Consider the following 20,190-nt stretch of genomic DNA (forward strand, 5'->3'; position numbering starts at 1 on the left):
GGAGCCACTTGCCCAGTTTGACGGTCACTGGCCTGAGTGCTCCAATTACCACAGGGACCAGCTTCTCACAGTTATTTGTTTACATGTTTTTTTTGTTTTGTTTTTTTGCTTTAAAATATTCTGGTAGTTTTACCGGTTAATTAATTTTATATTACTACGTTTTATCAGTTATTCCAACAGCAAAACAAATTTCATGCTTGACAAGAAAAATGAACTCTGACACAAAACCAAGACTAATTTTAGCTCACACCACAAGTTTAGCTTAATGTGACATCTGTTACTGCTGACCCGTGCACTTCCTTTTTGCATCTTACATAAGACACATTTTTGATTTTGTTTGCTTGCATACTATTTAGTCCACTGTCTTCCAAAAAAGAACTTTATACTCTTTTAGTTGATGGCTATTTCTCACAAAAACCTTATTTTGTGCTGACATATGATTGGAAATCAGGCAGGTGCCATCAATGTATCTATTTATATATTCACCTTGTGCGAGCACACCCACTTGGACTTGTTTGGGATACATGTGCATTTGTCCTGCCCATACAGTCTATTGTGAGGTTGTTTTCTCTGTATTGGAGGGTCTTTACCTTACAATATAAAGCATGGCAATACAACTGTTTTTGTCATTTGGCGCTACACAAAAAAATGTAATTGAATATAACTGAAATGAATTGAAATTGCCAGAGAATACCAGAACTGGAAAGGGTCCCCCTAAACACATGTGACAGACGTAAAAAGTTTCGGAGAAGCTGTGGAGAACATTATACTGCCTGTGACATCGTTCAGCATGACTAGTTTGGTGGTGGGTTGTTGTTAGTCTGAGGAGGCATAGCCATGGAGGGACACGCAGACCTCTATCGGCTATAATAAAGTTTAATAAAGTTGAATCTAATCTAATTTAATATAATATAGCTCAACAATAACTGCCAGGCTTTTAAAACAACTCTCTTAAACCCTTCAGTTCACTTTCATAATGCATTCCTATTATGATGCCAGCAGCTGGAGCAGCTTAATCTGCCATTATGTTTGCAAATTTAAATTATAATTTTTTTCTCTGAAATTATACAATACCCCATTTTCAAAAACCTTATGATGCTGTGGAAAATGTAAACAAAATTAGAATGGGAAGATGGCATTTTAAAAAATCAACCCATTAAATGATTTAACTGAAACAAAGACAAAATACTAAATGCCAAACCTGAGAACTGTCAGTGTTTTTGTTGTTACTGTCTTGCATTGCCTCTCTTTCACACGATCTTCAAATTAGACTCAAAGTCATACGTGTATTGTTCTGGATGCTTTTGAACTAATGTAGGGTGATATGTATCAACCCTGAAAAATAAAATGCAATATATGTTGCCATTTTGAATTAAATATTTTGTTTAAATTATTAGTTAATCATTAATTTTTATTAGATCCAGGTCAAAACACAACAACACTTCAGTATTTTGAAGCCAAAACACTGGATTTGGGTCTTGTTGGTACATTTCTGTCACATATCCAACAAATGTTCCCCAGTATTCCAAATAATTCAACAGTCAATCTTTAGAAAAATCCTAAAAATCCTATTTTTTAGATGGGATTTATAAACTGAAATGTCACTTAGTCACTGAGCCTCTCATTTCTCTTTTAGTAGAGAGCTTTAGACACATGACTTTTGGTTTGGGGTTTTTTTCATCTCCCATATCTATTATTGTGCAAATGAAGAAAGTGACTTCCTCTTTAGTTTTAAAGAACAGCTTTGAACCAGTGACACTCTGACACTTCACAGGTCCTGTGCTGCAGAGCTGACCATCACTGTAAACAAGCAATGGAGGAAATTGATGAATTTTCCGAATCTCACAACCCAGTAGCTTCAACTAATAATTGCATGGGTGAGAATGAAGTGACAAAAAAGTGACCAGATATATTTGTAACATCTGTTAGGACTGTTGTATACACTGTTATTTTCACTGTTTATTTTTCGTTTCAGGTCCAAGGAGCTCTAAGAGGAGTTTCTCTTCAGCGGTTATTCTCTCTGGGCCTTTTGAACATTTTCCTGTTGGTTGGACTCATCACCCTCAGTGTCTACTGTGAGTCTGGTTCTCATAAATATATCTAACATTCATCAGCCAACATATGAACAGACTGAAAATTCTTCAACAGTAGATTTTGGTTATGATCTGCCCATGTCAAATTGAATAAAACTAAGCAATATTTAAACGTACAAAGACCAACAAATGAAAAAATGTAAAATTAATTCAAAAATGAAATGTCAATTCCTCTCATATGATCTCTCACTACAGGACCAAATTTAGACATCAGTTTCACTGCTTTTAAAAAGTTCTCATTATTGGGATGATGTAATGTGTAAACAGATTCCCTCACTGCCAGGTTCCTTTTTGCCCATGACTGATGGCTAATTTTGGTCCTGTAGTGAGAGATCATATGAGAGGAATTGACAGTGGAGCAGAGCACATCATATATTTGGGGAAAACAATTTAAAATTAGTTGATAAAGTTGTGTAAATGATAAAATACTGAACAGAAATCAAAGCTTCTAAATACTGTATTATGCTATAATATTGGATTGCACCCCAGCTGTGAGTCGTCAAGGACAGATCTTTTGTTGTACTGTTGTGCACACTGTAAACTTAGAAGAACACAGCAGATAAAGAAACATCTCTTATAGTTTCTAGTACTCCTGAATCTACTGGTCAAGGCTCATCTGCACTAATCTAACTAACTCTAACTCTTCTCAGGTTCTCCTGTAAGGTGCACAATCTTGATGAAGCATGTGAACACCACACATATGTCCTGGAGGGAAACACAGTGGGAGAACTGGGTTAAAAGTGTGTAAACTGTAATGTTACCAAGCAGGCAAAGTGAGACAAGCTTTGTTAGAAGTGAGGGGGAAAAAACTACTAACCCCACAGTGAAAGTTGAGGCCCACTTCCTTCCTGAACAAATGCGATCATTCAGATTTTAAAAAGTTTCCTTCATGTAACGATCTGCTAGAGGGTGTGGGGGGCCACAGCCCCGTCCTCCAGGGCATGAAGCAGGTATGGAGGAGATCAAAACTCCAGACATCCAGAGGCCCCCAGAACACAAGAGACCAAGGAAGACCAACGGAGGGGCAGCTGCGCCACCATCCCAGAAAGAGCTGAGGAGAGCCCCAGATGAGGGGTCACTCAACAGCCGCAGAGCCGAAGCCAGAGGAGGTTGCAGTGACGTGCCCGTGAGCTCCGCCGGCAGCCAGCTGTGCCAGAGTGACCGAGTACCAGGCTGAGAGGCCGAGGGCACCCCACCCCCCCGAAGGGGCCCGAGCGAGCCTCAGGCTCCAGGCCCTGACAAGCAGCCACCAGGAGTGAGCCGGTGCGTACCTGAACGCCCATCCCCGGACACCAAGAACCACCAATGCACCGATGTCTGAGTGTGTCTGCCACCAGCAGGGGGAGTGTTGGGGGGAGATAGGCCTCCATACCTTGGAAGGCCTGAGATGTCCCTAGAGAGGTGGCGACTGATACCCAACCTGACATAGACACAGACAAACATCCATTCCCACCCTCATGCTCTCATATGCAATTACTCAGCACTCACCCAACGTGGAGAAAAACATAAATAGACACTGTACACACAATCACACTCCCCAAGCGTACTCTATACTCCAGGTCCAGGTACCCTTGCCCCTGGAGGGGGAAACTGCACCCAGACCCAGGTAGTGTTACCCTTTTCCCTGGGGTGGAGAGAAGCAGACCGCCCCGACTCCGCATCGACTCCCAATCGGACGGCCAACTCCTCCTCCCAGCCCCCCACCCCAACAGGCAACAGAGATTGTTCTGCTGTTCCTGTTTATTTAAAGTACAATAATGATAAAATAATAACAATAATAATAAAGCAGTTTGCATATTTACAGTAAATGCATTTTATGTATTCTATTTTTAGTGGGCCTATGACATCCAGTATCCCAATTAGTACTATATCACTTTCAATATTGAGTGTAAATGAACCCCAGGTCACATTTGTGGGTGACTTTTACTACCATTTCATAGATGGGTAAAAATATGTTGTGCTGACAATGGGATGGTGCTACAAACCTGTTTCAGATCTGCTTCCTTGCTTTATCAGCATGGGTTACATCTAACAGCAACAAACAGTTCTCACATGTAGTTTTACAAGTGTATGTTTACTGAAAGTTTAGACAATAAAATATGTTTTTGGTAAGTGTGAGAATGATCATAATCATTCACAGTAATAGAGGGCTCCAAAAAATTGCCCCAAAACTCTTGGCCGGCCTCCCTGCCACGTAGCAAAGTGAAGCTACACAGCTTAATCAATGCGTCCTCCCACTATTCTTGCTTCAGTGTATCATCCACCCTTCAGTGTATCATCCACCCTTCAGTGTATCATCCACCCTTCAGTGTGTCATTCACCGGACAAGGTAAATGATAGTCTTGAGACAGATTTCTTTTCAGGTCTGTAGCAATTTTATTTTCCTGCTCACTCTGAAGGCCATATGCTTTTCTTGTTCTGTTGTTCTAGTGTTACTCCTCAGAACTGTATAGCATCAGATCTTCTCATAGCTGTCCATAAGTGGGGAACTTGTCAGTATAATATATGCTTAATTGAAATCTCTTTGTGTTATTTTATATCTCAAAAGTAACTAACTAACAACTGCAATTATTATAGTTCATTATAGAGCTCATTAGTTCATTGCTATAGAAAGATACCAATATCTTATCAATAAATTATCGACCGCTTTAAGAATAAAGTCAGAATTTTGAGATTAAAGTCATAACTCTATTTTGAGAAAAAAGTCGAAATATGGAGATTACACATTTACACATAAGACTCTGAGTTAGTGAAATCATACTTTCAAATCAGTTTTAGTTACAAGGAAGGAAATGATTTATCTTTTAGCACATAAACACAGTGTGCTGATATGAATATAAGGACGTTGGAAAGATGGGGCAGAAAGCTGTATTTGGTAAGACGGAAAAACACAAACTCAGAAGAGTGGATTTGTGCAAAATGAAAGTGCTGGAATTGGACAGATGCAAGTTTATGCAAGGTTACGCTCTTGTGCAACAAAGAGGATGTACGTTGTATCACAAGATGGCAGATCATTTTGTTTCAATAACTCGTCTACAGAAGTTATTTTGTACAGGATATAGCAAAAGTGGGACTTTGTCTTAAAATAACACCAGTAACCTCCACATTTGTAGTTTTTTCTCAAAACACATTTTCGACTTTAATTTTCAAAATAATCAACAATTAATTTTTTTCTTTATGTGGTCGTATATATCTGCACAAATATGTGAAATGTGTGACTTCCTTTGAATTAAAAAAATACTAAAGCCAGTGAGACTTTCACAGGTCACATATCCTGTGCTGCAGAGCTAAGCTGTAAGATATAATCCATATCCATGTATGCAATGGAGGAAATGTATGCCAGTCTTAAATATGTCAAACCTGACAATTCAACACCTTCAACAAATCACACAGGTAAGAAATAAGTGACAGAAATACAAACTGGTATTTTAACATCTGTTATTACTGTTGTACATTTTATTGGGTTCTTTATTTCCACTTTCCCTCTTTTCAGGTCAAAGAAACTCTGAGTCCAGATTTTATTTAGTTGTTATTCTCTCACTGGCCCTGCTGGCTGGAGTTATCACTGTTGTTTTTTTCTGTGAGTTGGGATGTTCATTTTTACTTATTCTAAACATCATCAGCCGCTATATGAATGTGTAAAACTGCAATATTTCCTTTTCTTTTTTCATTTTGGTGGGGGGATAGTTCCAGCCTAGTTCTAATAGAAATGAACAAATATGAAGGAAAACTCAGAATGACTGCAAAAGGCCTTTTGCTTATCAAAAATCTTAATACATTTTATTTCAGACCATTTTATTTCAGGCAGTGATTCAGCAGAACAACTCTCAGCAATAACTAACCAACTTTCTTCCATGACTGAGGAGAGAGACCTGCTGCAAGTCAAGCTCACTGAAAAGGCCACAGAGCTGGAGAGGCTGCAGAGTTTGTTCAACCAGAGTGTGTCAAAGAGTGAGTTTTTGTATTTCTTAGTAAAAGCAAACTTTACTTGTCGTGAATATTTATTTATATGAGAGGCAGCATACAGCTTGGGCAGGTCACCAGTGCTAATACAACAGTTCTCACCACCATGCAGTCATAATATTTGTGGGTAGTCTCATCAGCAATATGGTCATTCCAGCCAAGACAATAATAGTTTAGTGGCAGAAATGAATGTGACCACAATACTACCATATTTGGTAAATTAATAAAGCACATCAATGGATCTGGGTCCAACTTTCACCAACAAAATGATTAAACAAACAGTCAGTCTACAGTGTTTTCATTGTCTTATTTTTTTTACACAGTCCACTCTGTTTTAATTTCCCAGCAGGAAATGTGTCCCTTGTGGTGGACCACTGGAGGGCTCCACTCACACCCAGTTCTCAGGAAGTGTTGTTGCTATGTTTTGGAGGGAAAAGTGTTCAGTTGTGTTGTGATGAGGAATAAACGAGGAGTGTTAATCGAGACCTCTCGTGTCGTCTGTGTTTACCTCCACACCCTCACGGTTTACGGGTCTTGTTGGTGTGATTGATAAACTATTGAAATAAAATAGATTAAGTACTAAAATGATAACCATGTTAAAAAAAAAAAAACTCAAGCAAACAAATGTAACAGTCAGCAAATTTAAAGACTGTGCATAGAAGTTTATGTATGATCAAGCGGCTCGGGGATTCCAGTTCCTAGTTTCAGTCATTATGCAAATGTCCTGTTTATAAGATTGGGGAAACCTGCAGTCAGCTGAGACTGAAGAAGTCAGTTGGATGAGTGATGAAATGTTTTCTCCCACTGAAAATGCTGCATCCAGATGAACAAAATCAACTTTTGGGGATTTTTTAAATATCATTGACTAACTTGCTGAACTGTTACTTGTTTGTAATTTCTTCCAGATGAAACATGTCCTGTAGGATGGAGCAGTTTCAGCCATAGCTGTTATCATCTTCCTGAAAGCTTTCGTTCCTGGGATGCAGCGAGAAAGGACTGCAGAGACAGAGGAGCAGATCTGATGGTTATTGACAGCGCTGAAAAACAGGTACAGTTTTTATGTGTGCATTATTGTGTTGTAAATGACCATTGAAGTTTTGTTTTGTTCAAAAACTATGAAACTTTTAAGAATTTAATCAACACATATCTAGACAATATACCACATAACTGTCTCAGTTAGGAAAAAAAAACCCTATAACTAAAAGACGTTTTCTGTTTTTCTTGAAAAAAGAAAATTCTTCTTATTGTTTACACAAATAGAATAAAGTTAAAAACCATGATGAATATGAATATTTTAAATCATCTTTCCTGAAGTAAAGCGTGCAGCACGGTGGTTAGCGCTGTTGCTTCACAGCAAGAAGGTCCTGAGTTCATATCCATCATCAGGCCATGTTCTCTCTGGGTACTCTGGCTTCCTCCCACAGTCCAAAGACATGCAGCTAGTGGGGATAGGTTAACTGGAAACTCTAAATTGCCCATAACTGTGAATGGTTGTCTGTCTCACTGTGTTAGCCCTGCGATAGACTGACGACCTGTCCAGGGTGTACCTCTTGCCCTAAGACAGCTGGGATAGGCTCCAGCACCCCCCACAACCCTGAAAAGGTTAAGTGGAAGTGAACGGATGAATGAATTAAAGTGCATCATCAGCAAAATCTCCTCAAATCTTTTATGAAGTTTTTTATGAAGGAAAAAAAAATCTAGCCTGTTGATAGTGGGGCCAATCAGGACCTGCCAGGTCAAAGCCCACCCAAACAGCACACCCAATAAGGAGGGGCCTGCAGAGACTCTTAAAGACAGTACAGACATACTGCCACACACCGATTCTTTATATGGCCAGAGCATGTTGCAGGATAACGAGAGTGATTTACTGTATGACTTGTTGGGAAATGTATCTTTAGTAAAACAGTGCTGCTGTTTCACGCTCTTGTGTTTAGCTCTTTGCACTCGGAGAGAAATCCTGCTTGTGCGAATCAACTCACTTTTGACTGAGTGTAAAGCGCTTTGGGGTCCTTAGGGACTGGTAAAGCGCTATACAAATACAGGCCATTTACCTTTTTTTTTTTTATTGGGGGCAGTAGTGCAAAGGAGAAGGGGGGTCCTAATGTGATTGGTCACCTTGATGGACATTTCAGGTTACTGCGTTGAACTCAGTTACACAGTGGATATGACATAAGCGCTACTTGTATCCATATTTGTTTACATTTTGAAAAATAAAGTTTACCAAATTGTTATCAGTTGTTATTGTTTGATGTGTAGCAGTGGAAATGCGAACAACTGTCACCGTATTACTTTACTACTAAACAAATCCTTTACACCAGAGGCAAGTTCTGCAGTTGTGAAGCCATCTCACTGCTGTCCCATTAATCCAGTGGTTCCCAAACTTTTTTGCTATGCCCCCCTTTGTTTTACAAGAAAAATGTTCACGCCCCCCACCCCCCGCGCGTGCACGCGCGCACGCACACGCACAAACACATCCTCCAACCACACACCCATATTTTGCTCCATTGCGGTTTATTTCATACCGTAAACATTTAGTAAACAATTAAGCAAATACAAGTAATCTGCAATAAATTACAGGTAGTAATAAAATACACTACTAATTCTTTTATGCTGCGTCCACACCTACACGGGTAATTTTGAAAACGCAGCTGTTTCGTCCACACTTAAACGGCGTTTCGAATCACCGAAAACGGAGATTTTTTTTAAAACTCCTTTTTTGCGTTTATGTGTGGACAAGGAATACAGAGTTCGTCACGCAACGTCAAAGGTATGTGCCTTTTTTCACGTCACGCTGTGCGCCACGTTATTGTTTACATGAGATGATTGCAGAATGGCAGATAGAGACAAAATACTGTTACTGTTAATCTGACTATCTTCAGGTTTTACATGCTTACATACACATGCAGTTACTGTCCCTCCGTTTAGAAAGGTAGAGGCGTTGCGGTGTGATTTTTTCCCATGTAATAATATTCAACATTGCTATCAATACATTTTTCAAAAAATGCCTCTCTGTACAAAATGGGTTTAAAAACATAAACAACTGTGGGATACTGTTTGTCCGTGATTTGAACCGGGGGAACAAATCGTGGCAGGATCAGCCTGATATTATTTGTATCCCACTGTAACTTTACTGTATAAAGAGCTAACATCTCCAAAATGTCAGGAGTAGTTAGTCATTACAACAAGTGTTTGTGAAATAAAAATCAAGAATGTGGGATACTGTTTGTCCCTGATTTGAACAGCCCAGCACGTGCTCCCGACGCAGGGAAAACCAATTCTGCAGGGGAGACCTCACCATATTTTCTAGTCTTTGGCTTAGAATGAAGTTGGTTGAAGAGAATGGCAACCTCAACAGTGAAGTTTACCGGAAGCCCACACACACGGACCAGTACCTCCTCTTTGACTCCCATCACCCTCTGGAACACAAACTTGGAGTAATTAGGACCCTACACCACCGGGCAGAACTTGTTCCCTCTAAGCCTGAAGGGAAAAAGAAGGAACACACACATGTAAAGGAAGCACTGAAAACATGTGGTTATCCTAACTGGGCGTTCTTAAAGTCAGCAAAGAGGCACAGAAAAGAAGATCAGACACCAGCGAGGGAGGATAAGAAAGACAGACGCAACAACATTGTCATCCCCTATGTAGCCGGTGTATCAGAGAAACTCAGGAGAGTTTTCTCCAAGCACGACATCCCAGTGAACTTCAGACCCAGCAACACACTCAGACACAAACTGGTTCACCCGAAAGACAAAACTCCAAAACACAGACTGAACAACGTGGTGTATGCTGTACAGTGCAGCGAGGAATGCCCGGACCTCTACATTGGCGAGACCAAACAGCCACTTCACAAGCGCATGGCACAACATAGAAGAGCCACCTCCACAGGACAAGACTCAGCAGTCCACCTGCATCTTAAGGATAAAGGTCACTCTTTCGAGGATGCCAATGTTCACATATTGGACAGAGAGGACAGATGGTTTGAAAGAGGAGTGAAAGAGGCCATCTATGTCCACTGTGAGCGACCATCTTTGAACAGAGGCGGTGGTTTACGACACCAACTGTCTGCCATCTATAATCCAGTTTTGAGTTCCCTCCCCAGACGCCTATACGCCCACTCACATCCTGGGCCATCTGACCTCGGGAAATCACATGATAGGGTGGGGCCAGGTTTCACAATGAGCTCACCCGAAACCCTGGCTGATTAGGTCCCACACCCGCTTTCACACCTTGGCTCATGTGATTAGAGGATCACCAGGGGGTCCTTTGTCCCTCCTTGGGGGGATACTCCCACTGGGTTTAAATCTGGGACTCTCGGCCATTTGGCCTTAGAACTGAAGAAGCTTCTCGGATGAGAGCAACTCAAAGAAGTCCAGACGCTTTTCTTTGCAAACTCCTTTGACTTTGAACGAAACGCTGCTCAGTCTGCATCAAACACGTGTAACAGCACATACCATAACTGGACAGAAGTACTTCAAAACCGACCCTAGAATTATACGTTTTTAAAGATATTTTTCAGTATTAAAGTGAAGTCAGTGATAAATCAGTACATTCACTGGTGCACAGTACATCCCATGTAGCACAATTAGAATCATATGAATCAACTAACAAATTGTGATTTAGCTACAGTGAATCAGCTTCAGCTGTGGTGTACAATTTAAAGACTCAACAATTATATAGAGTTTGAAGAATATTTTAATTCAGAACATTTGTACATTTTATTGTAATAAAAATTTATTTTTTACCAAATAAAAAAAGTTACCAGTTTAAAATTTAAATAATCTAAAGAAAATTGTACAACAAATATTTGAGCAGTGACAAAAGACAGCAGATAGATGAGTGCTGGTCCAAGGCCCAAGACCAGAGTGATGGATCTACAACAGACATGACTAAAGTAAATCTGCTGGTTAGCTGCACAGATACAGTAAAACCACAAAGCATAAAAACTTACACACCTAGCGTGAAGCAGCTTCAAGGATGGTGCATAATGTAGCTATAAGACCCTTTAGATTTAGCAACAGTGATAACTGTTTTATTAGACACTAGTTCAGATCAGACAAATGAGCTACTTACTAAAGACAGCCTGTAACATCCCCCTCTCCTGTCCACTCCACAGTTTGACTGTTCAGAGAATATGTAATATTATTAAGATGAATTATTACAGTGGTGCCTGAACCCACAGTCAGTGAAGCTCTGCAGCCAGATGTGTACAGCTGTGTTTGACTGATCAACGTGCACTCAAAGGCAGCATCATAGGCACAGTTTACATTCATTCACATTTTATAATAATAAGTTTATGCAGTTTTAACTTTTTTTTCTTAGGAATGATGCCTTCTTCTCATTATAGTGACTTTTCTAAGTCACAAGAGCTATGTTGCACATCAGATTAAGGAGACAGTTCAACAGATTTGTTCAACAGTAAAGTAATCCAGTGATAGTTATCTGTATTTCCACTGCTACAAAGGAAATGAATAACTGTTGATAACTATTTGGCAAACAATTTTTCAAATTAAAAACAAATAGCAGTGTATGCAAAGCAGACAATCTTTGTGTCGAATGGCTTCTTTATGCACATTCTAAGCACGTGGCTTTCTTTAAATTTAGAAGCGATGAATTTAACTGCGCCTGTGAAATTACATCATTTACTCACATTATGTTTTTTCTCGCATGCGAACTATGACATAAAAATAATTTCATAGTTTATATGTAAATGCAAATTAAAAATTGTGGTTCAAAACTGAAATGTTTTCTCTTCATGTTAAACAGACCTTCCTCTCTATGATCACCACAAAAGAAACTTGGATTGGTTTAAATGACAAAGAACAGGAGGGAACATGGAAATGGGTAGATGGGACTCCACTGACTCTGATGTAAGCCTTCACTTGGTTCAGTTAATTCCTTTTATTCAATTTCCAAAAGATTTCCAAAATTTGTTAAATCCACAGATGAATACAGATTGTTCAGCTTGCATATTGGTTGAGCCAAACGGCTTCTCAAAGCTTAAAGATCCATGCAAATGACTTGTTTTTTGCCACACTGAGCCAAGGCAGTAGTTATATCAGTCAAGATGTCTGTGTAATCTGGGCTTATGTGTTTGTCTTTATACTTTGAGCAGTCCTGTCTAAGAAACACCATGTACTGAAAAAAGTAAAATCAAATATATATCATTTCCAGTGTTTATTAAAACTCAAAGCTGCTGATGGAAAATTTGTTTGACAAAACTCCTCACACAAACACCAAAGGCTCATTTTTTCCTCAATAATAATGAAGTAATGTTGTTGTCACTGACCTGCTAGGTACTGGGGAAAAAGCCAACCTAATAATGGTGGAGAACAGGACTGTGTTTATGTCAGAACGGATGAGGGAAGATTTTGGAATGATCATTATTGTTCATCTTCTCATCAATGGATCTGCGAAAATACACCAAACCACAGTACAGTTTCCTTAATTTAAATTTTTAAATTTTAATTCTTTACTTTTATTGATAATGTTCAGTTTTATCTATGATTATAATTCTAGATTTTAATTGTTCGGTTTTATTTTATAATTATGATTTGTTTTGTTGTGGCTAAAAATTTGTATTTTTTCCTTTTATCTTAGTGAAGACTTGAGAAAGTGGTTAAGTTTGGGGTTTCGGACTGTTTTTTATTGTAGTGTTTAACATTTAAATTGTTGTATTTGCTAAAAGTTTTCTATTAGTTTTACTATATTATAAATAGTGATACTCAAGTAAATAGACTGTTTAGAGCTTTGTGATCAAGTCTTTGGAGGATTTTAATTAATTAAACAGAACTCAAATAAGCATTGTTATACAGTTCATAAAAGATCATTCATAAACTGAAATGTTACTTTTTTGTAATTTCTTCCAGATAAAACATGTCCTGTAGGATGGAGCTTCAACCATAGCTGCTATCTCGTCTCTAAAAACTCTGCTTCCTGGGATGCAGCCAGAAAGGACTGCAGAGACAGAGGAGCAGATCTGGTGGTTATTAACAGCCCTGAAGAAAAGGTATAGTGTTTATGTATGTGTGTGTTATTGAGCTGTAAATAAATTCATCGGCGTAACTTTGTGCTGAACATTGGGAGGGGGGGGGGCTGGCGGTGTCAAGATCTCTGTCTAAATAAATAAATAAATCTGGGTAAATTCCCAGATGATTAAACATGCAACTATTTTGCTGGTAATAACTGAAATGAGTAAAGAAAATTAACAGCCTATTTATGCAAGATAATTCATAATTTTATTGGGGGTTATATTTGTTGGGTCTGATTATTGGGGGCGCGAGGGGGGGGGGTCCATAACCCCCCTAACCCCCTTGGAAATTACGCCCCTAAATAAATTAAAACTACTATTTTTTGATGTAAATAGCTTTTAATTTCAAAGTACACATTTTTTTAGACTTAACACAATCAAAAAATAATAATAAAGGCATGTTACATGATGTATATGAGAGTTTTAGAACATGTTTAGTGTTCCAGAGTTCTACAGATAATGTTCTAAACAAAAAAACAAAACAAAACAGAACAAAAAAACCCCCAATAGTATTAAAAATTAGTCTGTTGTAATTGTTTTCAGTGTATTGAAGTAAATGATAAAATGCTGCCACACCTGTGAAAACCTATTAGCATTTCCTCTGACTCTGAATTTTATTTTCTGCATTTTTAAAACGAACATAGCATCTTCCAGCCAATGTGATTGGGCTGGAGGGTGAGGAGCTTTCCAAGACAGCAAAATTGTACGTCGTGCCAGCAACCAAGTGAAAGCTATAACATGCAGCTGCTTACTACTAAGGTTTAGGGTGACATCTATAGAAACACCAAAAATGGCAACTAGTGGGTAAGGTTTGTGTAACACTCAAAACATGAGAGAGCACTTGAAAATAAAAAGTCCAGTATAACTGAAGTGTTGGGCAGGCAAAAAACATATGAGTTAAATCACAGGGGGAGGTGTTGCATCTGTTGCACAGGTCAGGAATTCCAGGGTATATTTTAGATAGTCTAGATCTTGAGAAGTGTCTGTATACTGTCTTAAACTGAATAACCACGTGAGGCTGAGGTATGAATTTTGTCAATTACTTTGTCCCAGTAATCTTCCCCAAACTTAAGACCCAGTTCCTGCTCCCAACTAGAAAGAAAGCAATTTTTTTTGGTTGAGTAATTGCCCGATGCCGTAATTAAAGTATATATTTGTCATATTAGAGCCTTCCTGTGAGGCTTCAACTGAAATAAGTCTTCCCACCGATGCTTGGGGGGCTGGCTTGGAAACTCCAGCGAGATAGAAGATGCACAGTGTCTTATTTGGAAGTAGCGCAACAAATGATACGAAGGCAAATCATACAAACAACAAAGGTCACTAAAGCTGAGAAAAATGTTATCTTTAAAAAAAATAATAAAAACATTTAATACATTTTCTTGCCCATATACAGAAGGAGGAGTACACCAGGGATGGGGGGAAGAGGTGGTTGTTACAGATTGGGGCCAGAGCAGAAGCAGAGACTGAACTGAAGTGACGCCGGAATTGTTACCATATTTTTAGAGAGGAAATTACAACAGTGTTATCTGTAAACTGTAACAGGGAAACAGGAAGAGATGAAAATAATAGTGCTGATGGCTTTGGATTTTTAAAAGAGACTTAGATAAAATAAACTGCATAGACAAAAAAATTGTGGTTTTAAAGTAAAATAAAAAGATTTTTCTTCATATTAAACAGAACTTCCTCTCTACGATCACCACAGAAGGAGTTTGGATTGGTTTGAATGACAAAGAAGAGGAGGGAACATGGAAATGGGTAGATGGGACCCCACTGACTCTGATGTAAGTCTTCACTTTGGTTCAATTTATTCTTTTTACAGAATTTCCAAGAGAAGTTTGTTAAACCGACAGATGCATTCACATATAAACACAATGGTGAGCTTACATGTCAGTGGGTTGACTGCTAATAGCGTAAAGATGTGTGCTAATCTTTTGTTTTGGCCACAAGGTAGCTAAAAGAACTGTATCTGTAAAAACAACTACGATCCATGTGTTCAGAACTGGTGTGTTTCCCATCTGCACACTTTATGCAAGCTTGTTTAAAAACCATCATGACCTGAAAAGAACCCCCACCCCACTGCCAGCTTACATCTTAATTCCTTCTTTATAATAACAATATAATGTATTTGTCACTGACCTGCTAGGTACTGGGCAACAGAACAGCCTAATAATGGTGGAGAAGAGGACTGTGTTTCTGTCAGAAGTGAAAAAAACACTTGGTTTGATCGTCCATGTTCATATTCTTATCATTGGATCTGCGAAAAAGTTTCAGAAAACAACTGATTTCAGAAAGATGATCTATTCATAAATGTTTTGTTTTATCTTTGATTACAAAAATTATAACTCTGTATTTCAATTTCAGCCTGAAATGACTAGGTGTTTGGTTGCTAGGTATGGTTTTTTTCTTTTTTGTTCATATATAAATGGTTTTGGGGTTTCTGTTTGATTTTTATTCTACTGTTTGAATTTTTTTTTTTTTTGTGATATTGTTTTTATTATCATCATTATTATTTTTTGAGTGTTTCTGTTTTGACTGTATGGTTGTTCTGGTGGTAACTGTCAGTTTGTGATCCCTACTTTTGTTTCAAGACTCAAGTCTAATTTTACTTCCTGCAGGGTTTCTCAGTTCCTCCTTTATTCTTATTTCTTTGTAGTTGAGTGTATATATTCATGTCTGTGTTAATCATTTTCCTTATTTATTGTTTTACTTTGAAACAAATGTCTGTTTCTGACTAGAGATGGTCCGATACTGACCTAAATTACTGGATCGGATATCGGCGAGAAATAAAAAATGTAATCCGATCCATTAAATATCAAAAAAACACCTCACAAAACTTGCGACACGGCGTAACTCGGCTCATAACCGTAGCACGTCGGAGCAGTGTGCGTCACGTGATAGAGCGGCTGTGTGTATTTGTAGCCTCGCTACCAAACCAGCATTTCATCTCCGAGGAAGTTATCCCAGAGAGAAGTAAAGCAAGTGTGTAAGTTCATCTCTGAATGTTTATAAAGCATTCCCATGTTAAGCTTAACAACCGATATATGGAGCGACTGCCTCTCTCTCTCTCCCTCACCTTCCTGCGGCTACTTCAATCATGAAACTGCTCAATGATCAGCTGATCGGCTTTTCTGTCGCGAGTCCGTCTCTCTTCTTTGTTTTTGGCCCACTTTGCACCAGAAAGAGGAAACCAGCGGCTGAACAACAGCAGCACGTTTAAGCTTGATAAGCTGTTGTTAGAATTTATTTAATATTACTTTCTACACCAGGATCCTTTTCTACGCAGCTGACGGCTGGTAACTGTGCAGGGGCGGATCTAGCAAAGTTTAGCCAGGGGGGCCGATAGGGCATTAACAGGGAAAAGGGGGCACAAAGACATACTTTTCTTTCTTATTCTCATTTAAAATGTCTAGCTTTTAATAAATAATTATCTGAATCTTACACCCAAAGTTTTAATCTGATTTAAATGTATAGAAGTCCATTACTGTATATAGTAACTCTTAAGTCTAATATACACTAGTAAGCTACAGTACTTTTTCCTTTGGGAAGATACCATCTGTGAATTCTGCAATTCTGTTGAAGAAAGATGTTGAATCTATTTAATTATTCTTGAAAAATAATTTATTTCTCTGCATTTTTTTTCACCCTGCATCAAATTAAAGTTGATTACATCGATTAAGCATCATGAGGTGGAGGGTGGTGGGTGGTTCCCTATTTTTTTTTGCTGGGAGTTTGCAACCCTATTAGTTAGGTTGCTTAATATTTCTGCTAAGTACTCTTTAAAATACCAGAATAGGGAGGATGGAGTAGGTTTAAGTTTATTAGATTGATCAGTGTTGCTGAACTATGAAATATTTTGGGTGCAGTGTATTTTTTACATGCAGGCATAACAGAATAGCTTTAGTGTTGTTGTTTATTTAAACTTGAGTATGAACTTATACAAAATGCAGCAAGATATTAAAAAAACAGTTTTATTGATTAAAAAATACACTATATCGGATTCATATCGGTATCGGCAGATATCCAAATTTATGATATCGGTATCGGTATCGGACATAAAAAAAGTGGTATCGTGCCATCTCTAATGTATACTTGACTGGCTGATATTGACATAACGGCAGAAACATCTGGCTTTGACTGTTGTTCACCTGTAGTTTGAATGCTGAACATTTGCCTGTTTAAATCATAAGAACTGTGCTTCTGAATGTGGACGATGATTTTGTAATGCAGTTTTGCTTGTGTTGAGTGATGTAAACAACCAATCGATCTACACTCTTTAAATGTAAAAATTGATCTTTTGATTTTTTTTTTATGACACAGCAAGGGTGAGTGTTCCCCCTGTTCTTTGTAACTTAATGCGATCTTTCCGTTTTAGTATTTTGGACATGATTTTGGAGTCCATCTTCGCAGTAGCGATTGACTGCAAAATAAAGCTACCGGAAATGTACAACTCTACAGCTGTGTCCGCATTCAGGGGAAGGATGCTCCGAAGGACATATTTGGAGGCAATGACATCACAGCGACACGACGAAGGCTGTCCGAATTCAAAGAGTCCTTCAAATGTGGCGACAAATGCATCCTACTTTTCCCCAAATTTTAAGGATGGGTCTGATGTATCCTTCGTGTCCTACCATATCCCAGGATTCATTGTGGGGTATACAGGAGATTTTTTTTCTGATAATGATGGTGGTTGAAGTGGGAGAGGAAAACACTTTCAAATGTAAGTATATGAAAATCTGGTTGTACAAAAGTTAAATTGTTATAGCGGTTGTGTTTTTAAGCTATGGGCATCTGCATAGACATGTTTTAAAAAAAAAAAAAATTTAAATAACCCTAAACTATATACTGATTTTTTCGAATTAATCGTTATGGTGATATGTTGTGGGGAACAAAGACCAAACGGCTCAATTTATTAAAACGAGGAGAAAACCATCACCTCTTCACTGGGGTGAAGAGTTGGGCCACTGTGGCGTGGAGGTACAAGAATAAATCAATTTACACATCATATTCATATGAGTATGGTTTTATTAACCCTCATGCTGTACCCAACCTTTTTTTGCGCCATGGACCGGTTTAATGCGCCCCGGTCGCTATGGTAACGTGTAAATATTTCTTTCAAACTAAGACACACAACTACAACACAGGAAAAGACCCAGAGAACGATACAAACCCGGAAAACCATAAATTTCACACCAGAGCCTCAACTGTCGTGGCCCGATACCAAACGACTATGGGACCGACAGGACGATACTGGAGATGGGCCTGCAGGGGAAAGTCACCCCCTTGCAGGCCAGAAGACATGGGATAACTTTAAAAAATACAAAGTACGTATGTGTGTTATCAAGAAGATAATTCTTAAGAACACAAGTTAATAATTGTGCAATTACTAAGAATTGTTGTGTTGTTTTTATTTGTCCACTGTCATTTTTTATTACCTCTGCCTTTAGGATTGCAAGTATCCAGGGTCAGGACAGGGAGTCAGTGGGAAGCCCACTGCTGCTACTTGTCCCTGGTTTGCCCTCATGGATGAGGTAATAGGACAGAGGCCTTCCATTAGGTCTCCTGTCCAAATTTCCTCTCTCCCTGAGGACACTCCAGGGCCAAGCGCAGCAGTGGGTGACCAAAACGAAAGCGAGGAGGAAGAGAGTGAGCCACCCACAACAGGGAGGAACAGGAGAAGAGACAGGGCTGATGAGCTGCTAGACCTCATCAGAGAGGACATGAGGAAGCAAAGGGAGGCTGAGGAGAGGAGAGCGCAGGAGAGCAGGCAGAGGATGGACACACTGTTTTCAGTTCTTGAAAGATTGGTTCCAAAATGAGTTATGCATTAAGATACTTATTTATTTGAATATATTTGTTACATTGTTATATGTGTTGCATTATTTTAAAGGTTTTATGTTGTTAATAAATTGATTAAAACAAACAGTAATTGTCACTGAACTCAACAAGAATATTTCAAATACACCAACAGTATGTAAAGATGAAAAAACAATATTTACAGTTGTTCACACAGGATTAACCTGAGTGACCTGTTCCTGGACCGTTTCTTTAACAACTGTAATCGATCACAGGAAGACTCTGGCAGCGTTGCTGAATCTGCCGAAGCAAGATCAGACATGGATGGGCATCTGCAACCGAGACCTGCGGTTTGTCTTTTCTGGTCGGTGAATGGAGAATCACACAGGGTGGTCTGCAAAGAGAGCTTTAGGATGCTTCCTCCCACTGTCCACTGCATCGTCCATCCACAGGGTTTGCAGGGCTCGCTCAATCGACGGCTGCCACACCACAAAGATGTTTTCAGAAATATGCAAGCAGGAGATGGTGGATGCTATATTACTACTAGTATAATACTTGTAACTCTGTAGCAGGCAACAGTTTGATAAAGTGCTATGTAAAAAAAGAAACCAAAAGATTAGATTCTATAAGTTTCAAAGACATTTTGTTTATATATTTTATATAATACAGTACATGTGTAAAAATGACCGGTATTGTGCCAAAAAGTGATTGTCTGCCAAAAACTGATTTCCGGTTTTTGCCCAAAACTGTTTGCTTGTATTTAAACTGCTATAAATAACTTGTTGGTCTATGATACGTGAAACAAAAAATCAAATGTATCCCTCATTAATGATATCAAGTCACATTGAGCCACAAGCAACATTCCACTTTGCGCCAACAGCCTGTTGCTGAAACCACTATGAATTACTATGAATTTATGCTGCTCAAAATCTTCTTCTTGTCATGGATTACCCTGTCTTGAGAACAAGAGAATCTTAAATGCTCTCTAAGCTAAGATTATAAACTATATTAACAGATCAAAGTGTCTTCAAGGTTTGCAGTAGCTCAGTTTGTTTTATTATGTCTGTTGTTGTACTGCCATCCTTTAGAGTTATCACAAATTAATTTTTACTTTGGGTCATCTATAAGTTATGGATGGAGGGAATTTTACTTTGCTCGTATAAATCCTAAACAACCCTTCAACCATAGTTTTGAAGTTACATTATTCATTGGCAGTTCTCATTTACATGACCTGCAGTCATAGCTGGACTGGCCATCGGGCATACCGGGCATTTGTCCGGTTGGCAGATGACTTATTTATTTTTTTTGTAA

The 20,190-nt window shown here is 38.7% G+C and overlaps 1 protein-coding gene and 1 long non-coding RNA gene across 2 annotated transcripts; both read left to right on the forward strand.

Annotated features, from left to right (window-relative positions):
• The first annotated feature begins 4,171 nt into the window (after positions 1 to 4,171).
• Positions 4,172 to 15,921, forward strand: LOC120433729 (C-type lectin domain family 4 member E-like). The gene is made up of 10 exons (XM_039600518.1): positions 4,172 to 4,422; positions 5,358 to 5,486; positions 5,587 to 5,673; positions 5,883 to 6,044; positions 6,962 to 7,104; positions 11,823 to 11,926; positions 12,353 to 12,489; positions 12,926 to 13,065; positions 14,764 to 14,867; positions 15,230 to 15,921. Exons 2-10 carry the CDS (start codon positions 5,408 to 5,410, stop codon positions 15,366 to 15,368), a joined length of 1,095 nt encoding a protein of 364 aa, XP_039456452.1. The 5' UTR covers positions 4,172 to 4,422; positions 5,358 to 5,407; the 3' UTR covers positions 15,369 to 15,921.
• Positions 15,922 to 16,014: 93 nt separating this feature from the next.
• LOC120433715 lies at positions 16,015 to 18,966 on the forward strand. Its single transcript, XR_005608715.1, has 3 exons — positions 16,015 to 16,069; positions 17,459 to 18,407; positions 18,531 to 18,966. It is a non-coding gene; the product is annotated as an uncharacterized LOC120433715 (long non-coding RNA).
• Positions 18,967 to 20,190: the final 1,224 nt, after the last annotated feature.

Source organism: Oreochromis aureus, linkage group 16 (genome assembly GCF_013358895.1).
Source record: "Oreochromis aureus strain Israel breed Guangdong linkage group 16, ZZ_aureus, whole genome shotgun sequence".
Classification (NCBI taxonomy): domain Eukaryota; kingdom Metazoa; phylum Chordata; class Actinopteri; order Cichliformes; family Cichlidae; genus Oreochromis; species Oreochromis aureus.